The sequence below is a fragment of the Panthera onca genome, chromosome D2, assembly GCF_046562875.1.
Source record: "Panthera onca isolate mPanOnc1 chromosome D2, mPanOnc1 haplotype 2, whole genome shotgun sequence".
NCBI lineage: Eukaryota > Metazoa > Chordata > Mammalia > Carnivora > Felidae > Panthera > Panthera onca.
In genome coordinates this window covers 53,961,896-53,984,124 of record NC_138349.1, presented here as the reverse complement: position 1 = coordinate 53,984,124, position 22,229 = coordinate 53,961,896, and the positions used below count along the sequence as shown (strand labels likewise).

Below are 22,229 nucleotides of genomic sequence, written 5' to 3'. Positions count from 1 at the left end.
CTTCTTTATCCATTCATCAGCTGATGGACATTTAGGCTCTTTTCATAATTTGGCTATTGTTGAAAGTGCTGCTATAAACACTGAGGTACATGTGCCCCTATGAATCACCACTCCTGTATCCTTTGGATAAATTCCTAGTAGTGCTATTGGTGGGTCATAGGGTAGTTCTATTTTTAATATTTTGAGGAACCTCAACACTGTTTTCCAGAGTGGCTGCACCAGTTTGCATTCCCACCAACAGTGCAAGAGGGTTCCCATTTCTCCACTTCCTCGCCAGCATCTGTTGTTTCCTGAGTTGTTAATTTTAGCCACCCTGACTGGTGTGAGGTGGTTTCTCAATGTGGTTTTGATTTGTATTTCCTTGATGATGAGTGATGTTGAGCATCTTTTCATGTGTCTGTTGCCCATCTGGATGTCTTCCTTAGAAAAGTGTCTATTCATGTCTTCTGCCCATCTCTTCACTGGATTATTTGTTTTTTGGGTGTGGAGTTTGATAAGTTCTTTATAGATTTTAGATACTAACCCTTTATCCGATATGTCATTTAGTTCTGCCAATTTTCTTTTTGTTGTTGTTGTTGTTTATCTATTATTGAGAGACAGAGACAAAGCATGAGCATGGGAGGGGCAGAGAAAGGAGGAGACACAGAATCCGAAGCAGGCTGCAGGCTCTGAGCTGTCAGCACAGAGCCCGACGCAGAGCTTGAACTCACAAACTGCAAGATCATGACCTGAGTCGAAGTTGGACACTTAACCGACTGAGCGAGCCACCCAGGCGCCTCTAGTTCTGCCAATTTTCTGATGGAACTGTTAGTGACTACAGTGAAATGATCCACAGGTAGTCATTTGAAAAGGCGGTTGGAGAGCAAAAGCAAAGAGCGTTAAGAGTTCAATTAACAGGAAATAGAAACCCAGTCAAATGACTGCATTATGCTAACAAAATCATGTATTCAAATTAATTGTTAACTTGGTATGCCCTAATTGTTCTGTTTTATCTTGTCTTCCAGCTGAGTATGGTCTTGGTTCCATTCACTGCTGTTAAGTATCATTCCATATTTGGGAGATAGAGGAGAAGAAAACCTATTGCATTTTGCTCTTGAAGAGAAGCACAAGGACTTCCCGCTGCTCATGGCACCATGAGCTATGCAGATAGGACTTTTTGAAAGTGGTTTATTATTTAAAGGACCCTGATGTAAACCCCTTTCCCACCCATTTGCTGAGATCTTTTTCTTGTCCCATGTGAAATGATACACTATCCAACCATAAACCTACTTACAGAATGAAGTTGTAATTTCTCTCCCAAGTTTGCTCAGGTACACCTTACATCCCATTGTCCATTCCTATAAGTGGCCAAAGACTGAGTAAATGGGCTGTTGTCTCACATGCTTGCATGCTCACCCACTTTCTCTCTCTCTCTCTCTCTCTCTCTCTCTCTCTCTCTCTCTCTCACACACACACACACACACACACACACACACACACACACATATACATGAATAATTAATTTTTGATGGCAGAGACAGTATGTTATTCACCACTGTAACCTCAATTCTAGTATGATGCTTAGCATATGACAGGTTTTCCATAAATAACTGTTCAATGAATTAATAAATACTTATCTTTAAATACATTGTTACTTGCATCACCAAAAGCTAGACTGGGATTCAACCACTTGAGGCTCAGTTTTTGCTCTTAAAACAGTATTAATTTATTACATGGTTAAACATTGCCATTGATTTAAACTAAAGCATGTCAGGGGTGTCTGGGTGGGTCAGTTGGTTAAGCATCCAACTTCGGCTCAGGTCATGATCTTACGGTACATGGGTTCGTGGGTTCAAGCCCCACATCTGGCTCTGTGCTGACAGCTGGGAGCCTGGAACCTGCAGCCTGCTTCGGATTCTGTCTCCCTCTCTTTCTGCCCCACCCTTGCTTGTGCTCTCTCTCTCAAAAATGCATATACGTTAAAAAAATTAAAATAAAATAAAATAAACTTAAGCATGTCTGAGGAAAGATAATTTTTACCTTATCATCATGACCTAACAACATTCTAAGGATTATAGTTATTTATAGCATACTTGCTGTATTTACTAACCATGCACTGTGATTGTTTAACACAATTAATGATTTGATTGAATATTTTTAACAGCTTTATTGAGCTATAATTCAAATAACATGTAACTTACTCATTTAAAGTGATCTTTAGGTGTGCCTGGGTAGCTCAGTTGGTTAAGCGTCCGACGTCAGCTCAGGTCATGATCTCATAGTTCATGGGGTTGAGCACCGCATTGGGCTCTGTGCTGACAGCTCAGAGCCTGGAGCCTGCTTCACATTCTGTATCCCTCTCTCTCTGCCCCTCCACCACTTGTGCACTGTCTCTGTCTCAAAAATAAATAAACTTGTAAAAATTAAAATAAATGAATAAATGAATGAATGAATGAATGAAGTGATCTTTAGTTCTTAGGTTCACAGAATTGTGCAACCATCACCACAATCAATTTTACATTTTTATCACTCCAAAGCAACTCCAAACCTCTGTTCCCACTAGCAGTCACTCTTCATTCTCTTTTTCTAACTTTTTGAATCCTGTTTTATTGTCTGTAATGTGCAAATAATAATAATACATATCTCATAGACTGTGAGGATTAATGATAATATATGAAACACTTTACATGGTACCTGGAACACAGTAAATGCCCAGTTAATCTTGACTATGTGTCTTAGTCCATTTGGTCTGCTACAACAAAATTCCACAGACTGGGTAGCTTATAAACAACAGAAATTTATTTCCCACAATTCTGGAACTTGGAAGTCCAAGGTCAGGGTGCCAGCATGGTTGGGCTCTGGTGAAGGCCCTCCTCTAAGTTGCAGACTGCTGACTTCTCACATGGTGAAAGGAGCAAGGGAGTGCTCTTGGGCCTCTTTTATAAGGGCATTAATCCCATTCATGAAAGCTCCACTCTCATGACCCAATCATCATCTCCCAAAGATCTCACCTTGTAATAGTATTACATTGGGTATTATTATTTCAACATGAATTTTGAGGGAACACATTCAGACCACAGCACTATTTTTCTTATATAGCACTTAACACTTAATTGCTCAAAAATATAGTTATTTTGATTTTTAAAAAATTATTAGAGGGGCTCACTCAGTTAAGCAATGGACTCTTGATTTCAGCTCAGGTCATGATCTCACTTGTTAGATCAAGCCCCCTGTTGGGCTCCTTGCTGACAGCATGGAGCCAGCTTGGGATTCTCTCTCTGCCCCCACCTCTCTCTGCCCCTTCCCATCTCACATGCTCACATACTCACACACGTGCACTCACACTCTCAAAATAAATAAACTTTACAAAATAAAAAAGTATTAGATCCCTAAGTTTCCCTAAGCGTGCTTCCCCATCTCTTTGGAACTTATTGACTTTATAATCTTATATCCTTCAAATTTTCTGTGCCTTCCTTAAGGACAATGAATCAGCCTGATAAAAACCTTGCGTTCATGTATTAATGAAAAGGTCCAAAAGAAACGGCTGGTCAACCAGTTACCATTCTTGCTTCCCATGTAACTGAGTTACACATTAACAATGACATTCAGGATTTAATAACTCTTATCCCCTACAGTCTAATCTCCACACACAGAGTAATTCCTTTAAAATGTAAGTCAGATCATCTCACTCAATTGAGATCTTGCTCAAATTTTTCTGTAACATCCCATCCAACCCAGAGTAAAAACTGAAAGCATTACAATGGCTCTACAAAAATTGTTAAGACTTGTGAAGCCCTGCGTGATTTGGTACTTGGCTACTCTTTGACCTCATCTCTGACCATCATGCTTTGTCTTGGGCTTTCCTTGGATCTGCCAGTTACACTTCCTCCCCAGGATCTTTGCATCTGCTGATTTTTTCTATCCACAGATCTCTTCTCACAGATTTCCACCTGGCTTCCTTCCTCAACTCCTTCACTATCTTTGCTCAAATGAGGCTCGCCATCGCCATCTCCATCCTATAAAAAATAGCAAAATCCTCCCTCCTCTTATCTTGCTTTATTTTTCTCCTTAGCGCTTATAACCACCATTGTATATATACTTGTTTGTTTCTTCCTTTAGAATGTAAGTTCCAGGAGGACAGAAATTTTCATGTCTTTTTCCCCTGCTATATCTGATCCTAATAATAGTCCTAGGTACATTTGGTATTCATTAAATACATTGTAAATGAAGGGACTTCAAAACTGTCATCTATAAGCAAGGAACTTTAGTAGTAAGTAGAGAAAAGAGCAGAACCAAAGTAGTTCTGCTGGAGGACTGCTTTCAGACAGATGGAATCCTACCTTGGTTGATCAAGGGATGCATTTTAACATAAGCTGCCACACATCTAGACACAGTCAGGTCCTTTTAAATTGCAGAATTTCATGAAATGTTACAGCTAGTTCTAAAGTGGGTAGACAGAGACAGAAATAAAGATACAGAAAGGTTGAAAGTTATCTGATTTCCTGCCTCAACACTCCTTCCCTCCCCCACAACAAATATGCTGTGTATTAGGATGGGTTTGACTATCTTTTTGTTATTCAAAATTGAATCTAATGCTAGTTTATAGTCTCCAAAGACAGTTTTCCAGATAATGAATTTTGAAGATCTTAGATCATGCTTTTGACAATCATGGTTAACTTTGCAGTTGGAGTGGATAGCAGGCACCATTGTGGATTAAGCAATTCCCAGAGTGCATCTCTAGGTGGATTCTGAGGAGTGACGCAAAAGCATGCTTACAACTAGTTAGCATGAAGATAGAACTACGTTTCCCAGAGTGCATCTCTAGGTGGATTCTGGGGAGTGAGGCAAAATCATGTTTACAATTACAGCTAGCATGAAAACAGAACTACATTTCCCAGAGTGCATCTCTAGGGGATTCTGGGAAGTGTGGCAGAGGCAGCCATGGTCCCTGTGGGGAAGGGAAGCCCTACTTCCCAGGAACATTAGAAGTTTCCTGGTTTCTGCTGATTCTTGAGGCCTAGGAAGGTGCCCTCCCCCAACAGAATTCAGAGTGAGTACAGTAGAACAGAAAACTGTTGAGATTCCAAGTGCAGGAGGGATTTTATGGGGAGACATAATCAAAACTTGAAAAAAGCTCTCGGTCACAGCATTTTGTAATTTTAGCTTAGTCTCCCTTACTTCTTGAAGAAACCAGGGAATGACCACAGTTTTACCTGGTAACTGAAGCTAATATTTTTCTGATACTTTCTTGGAGAGTCATTTAAAAATGGAATTTGCTAACTTCTTTGCATTGTGCCTGGATTATATTTGAATTAAGGGAGGAAACAATGTTTAAAAAGCAAACCATAAAGCTACTTAGTGAGACCTTGAAATCTGTATCCTCAGTTTTGCATATTTCCTCATTCCATTGAGGTCCACAGTAATGAATAGACAGACTGTCTGAAAAGGGCTCTCTCAAACACTACCAAACTTCCTTGTAGATGTACCACAGAGATTCGAGATGGGCTTTTTCTTCATGTTGTAGTGCTTTATAAAGTAATCTTTCTTCAGTTAAGATGAACAGGATGAGAAATGTGGGAATTATTTATTACAGGAGGTTGGGAGAAATTGTTAATCTTAACAGTCTTACCTCCTCATTGAATAGTTTTTGGTAAAAAATAATATTCTTTCATCTGTATTAGTCTTTGTACTTTTTAAAAACATGAATGTTAAAAATGAATGTTAAAAAGTGCTTTCCCATGTATTTTGCATCAAAACATGGGTTTTGGAGCCATGTAGCCCTGGGTTTGAAATTACCGCTTTCTAAACTGTGATTTCAGATTGGTTAAACCTTTATCTTCCTCACTTGTAAAATAGGATAAATTCATTCATTCATTCATTCATTCACATGTATTGTGTTTTACACTGTGGTAGGACAGTGCTAGATGCTATAGATAGGGAAAGATACAATCCCAACCCTTAAGGATTTTGCAGTCTAACGGACCTGAGAATTAGTATGTGAAAACTTGATGGTTGTAATACACTTTAGATCCATTTTCTCTCCTTCCTTCCCTTGTGAGAAGTGTGACAGACACCAAGCTTGGACAAGCTAGGTAACAGCCCCAGGTCACAAATTCAGTTAGTTGGGTGCCTGGAATAAAAGTCCAGATCTCTTCAATGCTGACTTCCCTGTTCCTTCCTCAGTCTGGAGATACGCACAGGCACTGTAAACAAAATGAAAGGCAGGCCTCAGTTTATCATCTAAGGCAAAATAACAGTGCTAGTATTTTCTTCCAAAACTCATTTAGTGAATAGTGAGCTTTTATCCCTAGCTTGCCATCAGGAATAAAATATGATAGTAATTGCCAATTCAAAGAAAAACAGCTATTCTCTTTGTAATGTGGCATTTGAGTGGCTGGATGTGAGGATCGTAGCAGGTTTACCAGTTGTTTTCCACCGTGTTTACTAAAGGTGAGCCCTTGAGCCAACACACATTGAATAACACATCATACCTTAAGATCCCTAAAAGAGTGAACAAATCACAAACCATTTAGAAAAAAAAGCAACAAAATTTCCCTGCATTAGATTTCTAAATAGTATGGAGCTATGAGAAATTACATTTTCATCCTAAAAGTAATTCATATATCCTCCTTATGGTTAAAAGAACCTCTTTTTTTCTACAGAGGTTCAGTCTTAATGACTGAGCCCACAGAGAAGAGCAGTACATATAGCAGTTGGTTCCTATAGTGTGTTCCTGTGATCACATTATGGAAAATGCTATCAATGTACTATAAATATTCTAAAAACTAGAATGGTTGAAATGCTAGTGTAAAACCACAGTAAATAAATGAGCATGGGACATCAAACAATTTGAAAAGGGAAACCGGAACTATTAAATCTCAAAACACTCCCAAACTCTATAGTTAATCAAAGAGATATAACATGAAAGTCCCCCCACCCTCGCTTTTTTTTTTTTTTTAAAGTAAATACTACTGAATCTTGTAAGTGTGGCAATGTATAGAAAGAGCCAAAGGATTTTAAACTAAATTTTGTCCCAGTAATTCTACTTTGGGAAACTTAAAAGAAGTAACCTGAAAATATGCACGCAAGTATTTAGTGGTATCTTATTTCTGGTAATTTAAAATAAAAAATCAGGGGAATGTTTAGCAAAATAAGGATGAGTCTACCTGAATGTAGTATTATGTAGTTGAAAAATTATATAGCTTATACGAAAACATAGAAAATTCCTTATGACATGTTTTATGAAGGCAAGTAGAAAACATGTCCTCAGATTACAAATATGTAGACATTATATGTGTAAAAAGATTAGAAAATGCATATTAAATTATAAGTTATATTTATGTGGTGATACTATGGATGCTCTCACAATTCTGTTTTCTAGATGTCCTATAATGTAGTTATGTTAACTTTATAATTTAAATGAGCTATTTAAAAGAGAAATAGAGCTGATTTTTAAGGAAATCATTTTTTCTTCTTTGACTTTTAAATAATCTCTTACTGCTCTCTATACTGCTTTTATATAAGACATGTATAAAAAATATACAAGGGACCGTTAAGAAAAGGAATTAGACTTAATCTTTATCTATTAGATTTATGGCTTCACCAATGAAGGTACAATTCTCAGTTAAAATAAGTCTGGTTTTCCTCTTGATTGTTAGTATGTTTTCAAACCTACATTAAGAAATTGACTATGTTTTTTACAAGCTCTGTGACCATCATCCCCTGAGTCAGCTGACCACAATAATCTACAACTAGCTAAAGTTAATTTAGTAACAAAAACTAGGCAAAACATCAGGAAGCCAGTGGGCCACACAGATTAGTTGGTATAGCTACAACCAAACAGCTCTTGGCTCTCAGGATTCAAGGAATTCACCAGAGGAAATCCTTTTGGTTCCCAGGGAATGTGGTGAGGTACTCCTAAGAACACTGGCTTGGAACTAGCCTCAGTATGCAGTGAGTCTCAGGAACAACTACTTATTACCTTTATTTTATTGTAAAGGAGTATGTACAAATGGTTAGAATTTTTTTTTTTAAGTACAGCAGTGTATAAGTAAATGTCAAAATTATAAGTACCCTTTTCAGTCCTTCTCTCCATCCCATTCTTCCAAATTAGTCACCTGTTAGCAATAGCGATTTGGTATGTTCACTTCTAGTCACCTTAAGATATGTTTACTGGTATGTATATGTCCTTTTCTTTATAAATTAGATCATGGTAAACCAACCAAATATTATCTGCTTTTTTTACTTAATCATATGTTCTGAATATCTTTCCCTGTTACTATATATGTACATTTCCACTGTTATTTTCTATTTATTTTTAAGAGCTATATATTATTCCCTTTTAGCACACTTTTCAGTTAACATTCCAGTACATATCCTTTCCTTCTTAGGATAAATTTCTAGAAGTAAAAATTGCTAGGTAAAAGGGATGTTTATTTAGCATTTTGATAGATATTCCCAAATTGCCCCCCCCCCCCAAATATTTACATTCTCAGAGTTTGTACATGAGACATACATATATGTATGACATGTATATATATGAGAAATGTAAATACATTTCTTCTAGCATATCACACAAGTCTTTGGGTTATTAAAATAGGGATTATGTTTTTAATACTCTCCCAGAATGCTTTGTAACCCATATATCACATGTTGTTTTCTGGGAAAGCTGTGTTTGTTTTCTCTCTCCTGCTAGAGTCCCTTGACAGCAGGTTTTTCATCTGGTACATTTCTGTGTTCCTTAAAGGATCTTGCCTAAAGTCAGCTTTCAATAAACACTCTTTGTTGAATGTCGTTTGCTAAATATATTTTACCCTTGGCTAGGACATAGATTTAGCCAAAACTGTCCAAGGATTAGTCATCAGTGATTCACAATTATGCAACCAAGAAGTAAGCCTAAACTCAGCGATTTGTTTAGTGTTAAAGCTTGCTTCCCTTGGGCACAGTTAAAAGGGTGGTTGGTTATTTAACTGTACTGATTTTCTCGTTTCAGTGGAACTCCTTGACTTTTATTGCCAATGTGAAATGTACTTTTCATGGGGAATAAAATACTTACTGATAAACAATTTAAAAGGAATCACCTTCTGCAGAATGGATTCATAAGATACAGAATTTTTTTCTCTCTCACAGTGAGATTCAAAAAATAGAAAATGTCTTGAATTCATGTAGATTTGCATAGCTGCCTTTTGAAATATTTTCCTAATGGCCATGATTTTATATTTTTCTTATCTATAGGATTCCTCTTACTTCATTCTTGGAGGGACTGGTTTTCATATATCCTGAGAAACTTTAGCTCCATTACTCTGGAGACACTCCCAGGCTTACCTGTGTATTAGAGTAATGCTAGCTGCTGTAACAAACTTCAAAAATTCAGTAGCTTAATATGGTAGAAGTTTATTTCTCCCTCACAAATAGTCCAGAGTGGTGTGGTGGAGGGGGGTTTGTGGTTGGCAGGTGGCTTTTCTCTGTGTTGTGATTCAAGGATACAGCTTCTCCGTCTAATGACTGCCATTCTGGAGTCTTCTAAGTAGGAAGAAAGAGGATGGAGAAGGCATACCCACGTCTTAACGGCTTCAGCCTAGAAAAGATATACATCACTTCCACTCACATTCCATGTTAAGACCTACTTTTGGCCCTGCTTAGATACAGGAGAGGAGAGAAACATAGATCTTGGCTTAGCAACTATGTTCTAACAACAAATCCGCAATATGGAAGGAGGAGCATATATTTTTTTATGGATAGTTAGTGGATTCTCACAATAACCTATTAGGTAGGCAGAACAGGTTTCAATTTTGTGGATTAGAAGAGGTACTGAAAAGTTGAAATCCCACAGCTAGTTAGTGGTAGAAATGCAATTTAGAAAAGCCAGATCATCTGACTCCTATTCAGTTTCTCTTTCCTTAATATTAAAAAGTAATCCTATCCTGGCTTAAAGTGTAACCCTCTTGGTGATTCATTACTTTAAATTGCATACTATGACTTTTTTTTTTTTTTTTTTAACTCCTCTTTTCTCTAAGGACCTGACAATGTCCCTGTATTGTGGAATTGCTTGCAGGAGAAAATCTTTTTGGTCCTATAGGCTGCTGTCAACTTATGTCACTAAGAGCCGGTGAGTTGTGACCAACCTGAGCTCTGATTATTCTCTTTGGCCCATTACATTATAAAATATAAATATCTCAAAACCCTATATTGAGAATTAAGGATGCATGATTAAGATTTACATATGGGGTTCCTGGGTGGCTCAGTTGGCTAAGCGTTCCAGTCTTGATTTTGGCTCAGGTCATGATCTCACAGTTGGTAAGATTGAGAGGCTTTGGGTTCTGTGTTGACAGCACAGAGCCTGCTTGGGATTCTCTCTGTCCCTCTCATGCACACGTGTTCTCTCTCTCTCTCTCAAAATAAATAAACAAACAAATAAAAAGATTTACATATAAGGATGTTCATTGCAAATTATTTATAATTGGAAACATTCTAAATAAACTAAATTTCCAATAATATCTAAAATATCTGACATACTTAAATATTTAGTTCTATTAAGATAAGAACTTTGTCTTTCCTGCTATGGTACCCCTAGTGCATAAAACAATACCTGGTACAGAGTAGGCACCGAAGGATTGCTGAATGGATGAATGAACAGTAAGGGACAAATTAATTGAATTATGGTATGCCCATATGATAGAATGAAAAACTATACTGAGTGATAGTTCATGAAGTTTCCTGAAAATAAGGTGATAACTCTAATCCCCTCACCCCCTAAGAAAGAACTAAACTACCAGTGAAAGATAGACCAGGAAAAAAAAAAAAAAAAAAAAAAAAAAACCTATACCAGTATAGGTAGATGGTAAAGGACTTTTTTTGTCACGGCTTGGGCAAATTTGAAATCCATGAATCTGAAATCACTATCCTGCTCTCATAGTTTTGGGGTTTAAATTTGCACCATCTGTGTGGTATGGATCCCAAACCCAACCTAAAAAAAGAATGTAAGTAATAGTCCTAGACTTATAATACCCCTGGGCACCTTGCAGAAGCAAATATAAAATTCCTCTGAAGAGATACAGTCCTAACCAAGGCTTCCTACATAAAAAGCTCTGTCAGACAGGAATGCCCAGTCCAAAATTTAAAGACCCCTAAGCATACAGTCTGACATAAGCAGGAGAAAACAAAATTGCAGCCCTTATTTTAGATACTGTTGGGCATTTAGGTTATTTGCAGTTCTCAGGCTGAGACTTTGAGAGCAATAATTGAATTATTGAACAATTATTGAATAGTCTAAAAAATGACTGTGTTAAAGTGACTTAAAAATGAGTAAAAAATCCTGAATGAAATTCTTTCAATAAGGAACATGGTGTGAAAAAATGTTAAAGAAAAAAAGGCTACAAATTAGTAGGTATGGTTCTGAATACACCTACATTCATATAGATACACAATAAATAGTTCGAAGAATTCCCAGGTGTAAAGAGCGATCATCTCTGAATGGTGAGATTCTTGATGATTTCCCTTTTTTGAACAAATTGTTAACTATATTTACTGATTTTTACTGATGACTTTTTATTTTTATAAATAGGAAAAAAAAACAGTTTAAGTCTGATAACCTTAGTGTTGTTTCCATGCTATTATAACTAAGGGAGGAAAATGAATTTTTAAAATTAGTGTTCCTGATCAAGAAGAAAAATGTAAGGATCTTTTTGGATCTCAGTTCCAGTTCCAGTGAGGCCTCGAGTTTAAGAACTTAACCTGGGTGTTTTTGTAGGTGTTTTGTTTTATAGGGTCATTAGGGCAAAGCACAGGTTGTACCACTCTTACTGTTCTCTTAGGAAGGCAGCAGTGTTTGTTTTATTGTTTATATTTGGTAACTTCTGAGTGGCACATGTCTCTCCTTTGACATGCATTAAGTCTTTGCCCCAGGAAGCCGCAGTCACTTTCAAAAGGTTTAAAAATACCATGAGGATTAAGATCTCAGGTTTCTTTGGTCTTGTGTTTATAAAGAGCTCATTGTAACTCCCTTTATCATACAGTCAAAAATAGGTTCTGGGGCGCCTGGGTGGCTCAGTGGGTTGAGCATCAGACTTCCACCCAGGTCATGATCCCTTCGTTTCTGAGTTCGAGCCCCATGTTGGGCTCTGTGCTGACAGCTCAGAGCCTGGAGCCTGCATTGGATTCTGTGTGTACTCTCTCTGCCCCTCCCCTGCTCACACTCCCTCTCTCAAAAATAAATAAACATTTTTTAAAAATTAAAAAAAAAAAGTTTCCTAAAGAGACCACTGGGGCACATTTATCATTTTGCTTTGCAGTTCCATGTTGAGCTAACACTATTGATGTTACAAAAGCTCCCAGATCCTACAGAAAATAACCATAAACTGTGTTGCCCACTTAAGTGACAAAATCTGCCATAAGTCTGAGTCTCTTTGGGGGCTTTTAACAGGCAAGAATGGTTATCCCTAAGGCTCTAGAAGGAGAATCCCACATTCAGTACCACTTGAGTCATGTGGACCCTGACCTGATTTCCAAGGCTCTTGACTTAGGTCATCTTTAATGAAGGTGCTTAGAAAGCCTAGAACTGGATCAAATACTATTTCTTTTAGAGAAACTAATGATAGGATGTTGTCTTTTCTGTATTTGTATTTTGGCTATTGAAAATGTTACACTTATTAAGTTAAGTGTAGGTCAAGCATGGGCATCACTTTCCCATTAGTGGTCTCTTCCATAGAAATAAGGAGCTAATGGTGTCCACGGGGGTGGTGGGGTGGGTGGGGACTAGATGTTTGAAGCTACAATGGATTGAAGATAAAATCTGGTCTTTATCATCCCTAGACTGAATGAGAGTTACTTAAGTTATACTGTTTGCTCTTTGTCTGCAATAATAAAGTCTGCTCCCATCTCTAGGTATTCTGTGGTTGATGTTTTATCACCGTACTTGTTTTTCTTTCACTCCACTGCATGTAAATTCTTGCCTCACAGCGTAATATTGGCAAAGTACCTTGAGGTTCAATTCAGTAAATATTTATTACCCTTGAAGTTCAATTCAATAAATATTTATTGAATTGAGCCATTCAATATGCTAATTGCTGGAGATACAGAACTAAGGCTGACCCTGTCCTGAAGGAGATCATAGTTTTTCAGGGGAGACAGACAAATTAAGAAATGGTATAACAGAAGTGCAACCACAGAAGTATGGGCAAATGTGTATAGTAGCACAAAGGAAGGAATGAAATGATTGCCTGCAGCCAACTGAAACCCTTTTCAGAGCAATTTAGGATATAATATAAATAAAAGGAAATAACTATGGTAGGAGAGGGATGCAGGGACAGAGTTCTAAAAGGTGAATGTTGTATAAGTAGGTGTGGTTTTGTAATGCTTTGATTATTTCCAAAATACAGGTATTTATTTGAACTGAAGGAAGATGATGATGCATGTAAAAAAGCCCAGCAGACAGGAGCATTTTACCTCTTTCATAGCCTGGCTCCTTTGCTTCAGAAATCAGAACATCAATACCAGGCCCCCCAGCATAGCCTACTAGGTAAGCCCAAAGAGGACCTGTAGAATAGACCAGCCTGTGGCCATTAAGCAGAATTCCATCCATATCAAATCCCCGAGAAAGGATCTTTTGACCTGAGAGTCCAGATTTTTCAAACTGTTTCTGCCAGTTAGTAGTGTACAAACCTGAGTTGTCCAGATATTATATGGTGATGGTGTGAACCAGTACTGCCTTAAACGAGGGGTTAGCGAGACTGCTGTCCAAATTGGAACCCACCGCTTGTTTTGTAATGTAAATATTTATTGGAACACAGTCACGCTCATTCATTTACATGTTGTCTGTGGCTGTTTTGGCACTACAATGGCAGAGCAGTTGTGACAGGGACCACATGGCTCGCAAAGCCTAAAATATTTTGCCAAACCCTGCCTTAGGCCAGTGATTTCCAGCCTCCATGGAGTTGCACACTGTTCTACTGTTTAAGATCTGCATCAGGACTTCATTTCTTCTAGAAGGGTCAAAATAAGGGGTGCCTCAGTGGCACAGTCAGTTAACTGTTCAACTCTTGCTTTTGGCTCAGGTCATGATCTCACAGTTCGTGAGTTCAAGCCCCACATTGGGCTCTGTGCTGACAGTGCAGAACCTGCTTAGGATTGTCTGTTTCTCTCTGTTTCTGCCCCTCCTCGACTCTTCTCTGTCAAAATAAATACATTTTATTTTAAAAAAAAGTTTTTTTTTTTAACGTTTATTTATTTTTTGGGACACAGAGAGACAGAGCATGAACGGGGGAGGGGCAGAGAGAGAGGGAGACACAGAATCGGAAGCAGGCTCCAGGCTCTGAGCCATCAGCCCAGAGCCTGACGTGGCGCTCGAACTCACGGACTGCGAGATTGTGACCTGAGCTGAAGTCGGAAGCTTAACCGACTGAGCCACCCAGGCGCCCCACAAAATAAATAAATTTTAAAAAATTTTAGAAGGGTCTACGGCCATACCACCCTGAACGTGCCCGATCTCGTCTAAAAAATTTTAGAAGGGTCAAAATGAAAAGTGATTTAAAATTAGTTTGTTTTGAGAACTCTTTTAGGGTATATAACTAGGCATACCTAAGCCATTGGGATTTTGCATTCAAGGTACTCTCAGTTTTACATGATATCACTATATACTAACTTCTAAATACAAACAAAGCCAGTGAATTTCCTCCATGGGTCAGATATTGGAGTATTTGGCTAGTTTCTAGCAGTGCGGAAGAGTATAAGGATGCCATCAGAAGGCAATGTTATGTTGTATTATGAACAAATATAAGTCCTTCATGCAGAGGAGGACAGGTTTTCTCTCTAGGCATCATTTGTCTTATACAGACTGGGATCTCAGATGAATCGTCTACCCTAGTCCATACAAGCAGCATAATCTGGAGACTAAATCATATTTAACTGATTTGTTCTCTTCCATTTTAAGCATGACACATTTTTTTCCCCAGTGTCATACTACATTAATTATTGTGTATTTTTTTAACTAGGGGATATGCTCCTTTCATGATACATTCATGAGAGTCCAGTGTTACACAGTAAGAATTCCTTCTTTAGTCTAAACACTTTAGGTGGCTGATGAGAAGGTGGAGGCCTAGAGAGGTTAAGTGATTAGACCAAGATGACATTGCTAATTAGCTGCAGGGCAGTGACTAGAAGCAGGTATATCTACTTCAAACTGAAGTAGAGGATTTCCTATGAGTCTAATATGGCTGTGGTGATTTAATTAAAACCTTTGTTTTTCTCCCTTCTCCCTTTCTGTTTCTTAGAGTTGGAAAGGCTCCTAGCTAAGTTTGGACAGGACACACAAAGAATAGAAGATTCTGTGCTGATTGGATGCTCTGAACAGCATGAAGCATGGTTTGCTCTGGATCTAGGTCTAAATAGCTCCTCTTCCATAAATGGTATAGAACATTCTTCCTAATGGGCACTTCCCAGTGGTGCTCAGACTTTGGGGTTTCAACATAATAGCAAAATTTCAAAGAAAATTTTGAGAACACCAAAAGGTTATTAACTTTGTATTTTTTTTAAGTTAGGATATAAAAAATCCTACCATCTACTATCATTATCATTTAAAGAAAGTAAAGAACATTTTAATACCTTCTCAGGTGGTAGGTACACCGATGTTTATTGTATTATTCTCAGTACCTTGATACATTTTATATTTCTTATTTCATAAGCAATGTTTTAAAATTAATGACATTGTTCTTATCTCAAGTGGGAAGAAATGTTACCCCGCAGTAGCTCAGGGTCTTCAGACCTACATTTGGGAACCAGGTTGGTATAGGTTCATGGCTCCTATTAGGCTTTCCTTCTCTCTTTCAGGGTCTAGGTGTAAATGTAATGATGCTGGAATGAGGTGCAGATAGAAGCCTAGACATTCCATTTTACCTCTTTAGCATGTGGCTAGTGCAAGTATTTTACTCTGAAGAGGATCTTGAGAAATACTATGCTCTAATTTTTCTCAAATTTGCATGAACATAAGAATCACCTAATGCTGATAAAAAATACAGATTTCTGGCCCTCACTCCCTTGCTGTTCAGAATCTCCAGGTAGAGACTTGAGAACCTATACATTTTTTATTTTCCCTAGTTAAGTCTTATTAGGTGAGTTTGGGAAACACTGTTCTAACAGGTATCCTTGAGAGGGGCCCCAAGGCAAAGTTTGGCATTTGTTTCATTTCATTCTCATTTCTCCTTTTCTAGCTTCCTTACAGAAACCAGAAATGGAGACAGAGCTCAAGGGGTCTTTCATGGAGCTGAGGAAGGCTCTCTTTCAGCTGAATACAAAGGATGCCTCCTTGCTGTCCACGGTAGATTCTGACTTCTCAGTTCTGTAGGAAATTTAGTCAAGCAGTGTTGATGCGTGAATACATGCATGCATATGCAAGGCTAGAATGACATTTGATTTCCTCCTGTGCAGAGAGATCATAGTCCTTCCTACAAACCTTGGCTGGACAATGTGCTGTAGGAAGATTGCTTATTCTTCTTCTTTTGTTCTTACTTTTGGCGGGACCATTTTCTCCTATAGCAGTCCGATTATCAGCCTCATGATATTTTTAATGACCCACAGCATAATATATACATCATCATGTTACTCCTATGAGAAATTACTTTGTATTGCTTTAATGACATCCTCACAGCTTTGGATTTCACTTGCTGAAGTACTTTTGGTTTTTCATTTAATTTTTTTTTCTGCAAATATATGTTTTTTAATGTTTATTTTTTGAGAGAGAGAGAGAGAGAGTGAGCAGGGGGAGGGACAGAGAGAGAAGGGGACAGAGGATCCAAAGCGGGCCCTGCACTGACAGCAGCAAGCCTGTTGCGGGGCTTAAACTCATGAACTGTGAGATCATGACCTGAGCCAAAGTCCAACTTTCAACCAACTGAGCCACCCAGACACCCCTGCAAATATGTTTAATGCACTTAGATTACACAGAGGAAGAGGAGCAAGAAAGAAACAACATCTAGGTGAGTCGCCCAAAAATTCTTACAGATGTCCCAGGCTGGCTGCAGCCCCCAGGAACTGAGTCACTATTGACATTCGAAATTAATATAAAATTTTACGGAAGTCTGCTCATTGCAGCATTCAGGTACTTGTACAAAGGGAGGGCTCTCTCTACAGGGCTTGTAACAGGAACCCAGGTACCTCACCTGGCATGGAGAACCTAGAAGCCAGAGAGAAAAGACAACTGGATTAAAAAAAGAAAAAAAATACGGTCAAGAGAGTTCTCTACTGGTCTGCTCCATAGAGCACCAACCTTCAGGTTTCTTCTGTGCTCTCAACTCCAAAACTCAGTCCCAAGGCTCTTGTGTTTACTTTTAAAAATGCTCAAGCCCTTTAGACTCTTCCCCAAGGCTTCCTAGTCCCTTCCCTAAAGCCTTGCCTTTGGAACAGGAAGAGAAGGGCAAGAAATTGTTCATTTAATTTAAAAAGACACCTCTAAACATTTTTATTTGCAAACAAATTCCACTTTTATTGGGAGGAGTACATGTTGAGGTAATGTCTTATTTTAAGTTGGGTCATAAGTGCATGGGGCATTCATTATAATACTTTATATATTATATGTACTTTAATTCATAATACATTTAAAATATACTTTCTTTTATTCATATTAGATGCTAGAAGAATATGTTCAGACAGTTTTCCTTGTTTTTAAAGTTTAAATGATTGGGTGCCTGGGTGGCACAGTTAAGCATCTGATTACAGCTCAGTTCATGATCTCATGGTTTGTGAGTTCGAGTCCTGCCTTTAGGTGAGCATGAGCCCCAGTTCCGGCGAGCTCAAGCCCCATAATGGGTGAGCCCTGCTTCTCTCTCCCTCTCTCTCTCTCTGCCCCTCGTGGGATTCTCTTTCTCCCTCTCTCTTGTTCTTCGCTTGCTTATACCCTCTCTCTCTCTCTCTCAAAAAAAAAAAAAAAAGAAAAAAAGAAACCAAACAAAAAAAGTAAGTTTAAACAGTTAATAACCATTTAAAGTAGGTGAGCTGGAGGTACCTGGGTGGCTCAGTCGGTTAAGTGTCTGACTCCTGATTTTGGCTTAGGTCACGATTTCACAATTTGCGATTCGTAAGACTGAGCCCCAAGTGGGGCTCTGTGCTGACAGCGTGGAGCCTGCTTGGGATTCTCTCTCCCTCTCTGCCCTTCCCCTGCTCGCACTCTCTCTCTCTCTCAAAATAAATAAACATTACAAAAATAATTAAGTAGGTGAGCTGGAAATTTTCCCTTTGACTTGCTCTAAATACTAGGCCCAGGACTATTATAGGTGAGCTCCATATTCTCTCCAAATGAAACCAAGCCCATCTTTGTATTCCTAGGCTCAGGCTCTTCTCCGTTGGCATGACGGTCATCAGTTCTGTAGCAGAAGTGGGCAGCCCACCAAGAAGAATATGGCCGGCAGCAAGCGTGTATGCCCTTCCAATAAGATTATCTATTATCCACAGGTAAGCACTACTTTAAAAGGACAGTAATCCAAGAAGGCTATGCGCTACTCTGTCCTGGGGACAAAAGCCTGTACAATTCAAAGGCTCTCCTTAGTTATCCAATCCTTCATCCCATTAATAGGCTCCAAAGCCCTAATGTCGAAGTTTCTATCCCCTTTTCCTAGATGGCTCCTGTGGTGATCACTCTGGTGTCAGATGGGACTCGATGCCTGCTTGCCCGCCAGAGTTCCTTTCCCAAGGGAATGTATTCTGCCTTGGCAGGTTTTTGTGATATAGGTAAGGAGTTTAGGGCATATACAGATGATTGGAGGACACAAAAGCTTAATAATAGTAGGTATTTCTTTGCCTTGTTGCCACAGTGCTTGGAGTATTAAGCACCCTCTTCCCTATGATGTCAAGAAAACTGCCTTCTTTGGCACCTGTGTGGTTCAGTTGGCTGAGCATCTGACTTGATTTCAGCTTAGGTCATGGTCCTAAGACCAATGAGATGTCAGGCTCTGTGCTGAGCATGGAGCCTGCTTAAGATTCTTTCTCTCTGGAGTGCCTGGGTGCTCAGTCAGTTCAGTGTCTAACTCTCAATTTCGGCTCAGGTCACAATTTCACCATTTGTGAGACTGAGCTCCGTGTCGGGCTCTGGATTGACAGTGCAGAGCCTGCTTGGGATTATTTCTCTCCCTCTCTCTCTGTGTCTCCCCTTCTCATGCTCTCTCTCTTCCTCTCTCTCAAAAATAAACAAATATTAAAAAAAAAAATAACTTCCTTCTGGCGTTACAATTTTTCAGTATTAGGCAAATTTTCAAGCATACAGCATAGCTGAAAGAATTCTACAGTTAACACTTATCCATACACTTACCACCTAAATCCCATAATTTTTTTCTTCATTTACTTTATCACATATCTATCTATTCTATCCATCCATCAATCCGCTTTATTCTTTGATGCATAGTTTGCAGACATTAGTATACTTCTCCCTAAATATTTCAGCATGCATTGTATTAACTAGAATTCAGCATTTACAGGTTGTTTTTTCTCAGTCTGTTGGGGTAAAATTTGCAAATGGTGAAAGGTGGCATTACAATTTTATTAAGGCTGAGGTCAGCAGTAGCTTCTCCCACTGCTACTCTTATTTTGCATTACAACTAACCAAATGACTAGTGTAAGTATTGCAGTTCAGCCTCCAGCCCCAGACTTGATTCCCGCTGTTACAGAGACTTGGGATTTAGGGCTTTCCCAAGAATACTTCATTGAAACTTTGGAGCCAGTTTCCGCTCCTTTCACAAATGGACATCTGTATCACCCTTCCCGCTGCAGGGCTGTCCTGAATTAATCTGAGTGCTTATAGGTGAAAGCCTGGAAGAGGCTGTCCGGAGAGAAGTTGCAGAAGAGGTGGGATTGGAGGTGGAAAGACTACAGTACTCTGCATCCCAGCACTGGCCCTTTCCTAATAGCTCACTCATGATTGCTTGTCATGCAACTGTGAAATCAGGGCAGACAGAGGTAAGTTCTGATGCTTCCCTTCTGCTGTTTATTTCCTTTGCTTCACTCAAGTTGGTTAGTAGACGTGTGTTATCCAGCACTGTCTACATTATACAAAGGATGTGTAACATATGATTTGGTCCCTTGAAGAATTTGCAATCTTATAAAGGAAACAATCTCCATGAAAATTCAGAGCACCAACATAATCACCATTTTTCCGTATTTGTATCTCAGTCATGAGACGGTTTTTCATCATCAGGACTTAACAGAGCATCTTGCACAGAGAAGGCACACAGTAAATATATCAATCAAATTGAATGATGGATTTCAGGATGGGTCTTACTGTTCAAGTCTGTTAGGATGTTGGGGACTAATTATATAAAATCCTAGGAACTTCTGGTAGAAAGGGATTTAGATGTTGCCTTACCCGGCCTCATCTTGCTTTTCGGTAGCATCCTTGACAGATGGCATTGTGGGCACAGGTTCCTACCTGTGTGTTTCAGTTTGCATAGAGTTTGTAATATCTCATCTGTCTCAGCTTCCTGTGGGGGGGAATTTGCGTTGCAAAGAAGATACTACGCTTGTGATTATCACTATCCTTTATCCCTTATCCTTTAAAGAAGAGTAATTTTATGTTTTTAAATAGAAAGTTATATAATCAATAGGGGCACAGAGAAAAACAAACATTATTTATATACTACACCTCACTGTTAACCACTCTTCAGTATTTCAGTATTTGTGCTTCCAGGATTTTTAAGATGAACTTTTTTCTTTTTCACTATTTACAAAAATATATTTAACTCTCACCTTTTAATTATGCCTCTCTTGCTTCTGTGCAATATCTAAAACTCCCAGCCTATAGATCCCAGGTATTGCTCAGTTCCGGAAACATTTTCTCACGTTTGGCTAGAGTATTCTAAATTTTATAGCTCCTAACCTTACATCCTGTTTTTCTTTATGTCTTTTAGATCCAGGTGAACTTGAGAGAACTAGAGGCAGCTGGCTGGTTCAGTCATGATGAGGTGGCCACAGCCCTGAGGAGAAATAATCCATACACCCAGCAACAGAATGGGACATTCTGGTTGCCCCCCAAGTTAGCCATTGCCCACCAACTGATTAAGGAGTGGGTAGAAAAGCCAAACTGTTCTACCCTGCCTGCTTAACTCAGGTTGAGACATCTAGATCCTTTCTCAGTATCTTGGAGGGGCATAAGAGAGATCAGTTGATAAAGGGGAGGTGATAAAAGGCCATCTCCAGGACAACTTCATAATAAGGCAGAGTAGAAGGTAATCCTACAGTGGGCTGCCTCTAACAGCAGTGTTAAGGAAGTTCTTCTTCAAAAGCAATCAAAAATGCCAAACTGATATGATGACGATTGTCAAAATCAGAGGGAAAGTTGAAGCATTAGTTTGGATATAGGCCTTTGTTCAGCAATTTTCACTGAGGCCTTGGAAACGTCTCTTCAGCAGGTATCTTGTTAATGCTGGATTTATACTAACTGCCAAAATGTGCCTGATAGAATTTTATCTTACTATTGAAAGTATACAGCAAACCTCAACCCACTCCTGACTTTTAATCCTCACAGAATTAAGAAAAATAGCACAACCCAGTATTTAAATAAAAGCCATATTCAAGTCATCTGAAGGGTTGAGGAAAGTGGGAGCCAAGGTCTTCCTCAGGGTACTCTGTAATAAATCAGATGCAGTGATGTTTTGCTGAGGTAACTGCACCCCAGTGGGGTTTATGATAGTTAAGTCTTTTGCAGTTAACTTGCTCAACTTGTGACCCAAGGAAAAGATGATCACTTTGCCATATCTGACTTCCTAAATGCACAACAGTCACTGCCATTTGCATACCCAGTTAAGTGTTGTAACTTCACTTAAGGGATTAGTGAGGATGAACCATTTCTTGAGCTTTATCAGATAAACTAATGTAGGATTTCTCATCATTCATGTGTCATTCTACACCTCATCATAGAAGAGAAGAATTTATCTGGAGGAAATAAAGTAAATTTCCACACCTTTGTTCAGATGCATTTTTCTGTCTTACGAAGTGAGGAAATTGTAGAAAGTGAGAATTTGGGACAGGGGATAGGGAGGGAGAAAAGCAATCTGTTAGTGTGATAAACATTTAAGTCCAGGTTCCAAATGTGGAAGAAATGAAGCGATGTGCAGAAGAAATACAGTTAGAGGTCTGTTTGAAAAGAGGAATGGCCGGGAAAGAGTTGTATCTTGGGATGATTTTAGGTACTAATTTATGATAAAAGACACAAGTGCCAGAGACCCTAACATTATTCACACATCAAAGTCTACAGGACTAAGCAAAAGAGATTCTAG

General features: G+C 38.7%; 2 protein-coding genes across 8 annotated transcripts in view; one reads left to right on the top strand and one right to left on the bottom strand.

Moving 5' to 3' along the window:
- Positions 1-4,631: 4,631 nt before the first annotated feature.
- On the top strand, positions 4,632-21,917 carry NUDT13 (nudix hydrolase 13). 3 transcript variants are annotated; one of them, XM_060642443.3, is made up of 9 exons: positions 4,632-5,029; positions 9,996-10,087; positions 13,356-13,495; positions 15,246-15,380; positions 16,182-16,288; positions 18,292-18,417; positions 18,582-18,693; positions 19,760-19,914; positions 20,862-21,917. In XM_060642443.3, exons 2-9 carry the CDS (start codon positions 10,005-10,007, stop codon positions 21,054-21,056), a joined length of 1,053 nt encoding a protein of 350 aa, XP_060498426.1. In that variant the 5' UTR covers positions 4,632-5,029; positions 9,996-10,004; the 3' UTR covers positions 21,057-21,917. The 3 variants fall into 3 exon arrangements, with proteins under 3 accessions (XP_060498426.1, XP_078290506.1, XP_078290504.1); XM_078434380.2 differs by lacking the exons at positions 4,632-5,029; positions 9,996-10,087; positions 13,356-13,495 and having other exon boundaries at positions 15,270-15,753; XM_078434378.2 differs by lacking the exons at positions 4,632-5,029; positions 9,996-10,087; positions 13,356-13,495; positions 15,246-15,380 and adding an exon at positions 15,770-16,028.
- Positions 5,066-22,229, bottom strand: part of ECD (ecdysoneless cell cycle regulator) — a 48,154-nt gene continuing 30,990 nt past the window's right edge. For 2 of the 5 annotated variants that reach the window (XM_078434369.2, XM_078434368.2), the window contains exon 15: positions 5,066-6,182. In XM_078434369.2, the coding sequence (XP_078290495.1) occupies positions 6,133-6,182 (50 nt within the window). In that variant the 3' untranslated portion in view covers positions 5,066-6,132. Of the gene's footprint in view, positions 6,183-9,352; positions 9,557-16,874; positions 17,144-20,830; positions 20,928-22,229 lie in introns of those variants that run through there. The other 3 variants (XR_009613035.3, XM_060642431.3, XM_060642434.3) reach the window with 3 other exon arrangements.

Bases quoted from the DNA above. Each gene is read 5' to 3' on its own strand.
- NUDT13 (XM_060642443.3), top strand. From the start codon at position 10,005: ATGTCCCTGTATTGTGGAATTGCTTGCAGGAGAAAATCTTTTTGGTCC. The intron at 10,088-13,355 runs GTGAGTTGTGAC...TCCAAAATACAG, and splicing joins ACTTATGTCACTAAGAGCCG to GTATTTATTTGAACTGAAGG. The intron at 16,289-18,291 runs GTAGATTCTGAC...TTGTATTCCTAG, and splicing joins ATGCCTCCTTGCTGTCCACG to GCTCAGGCTCTTCTCCGTTG.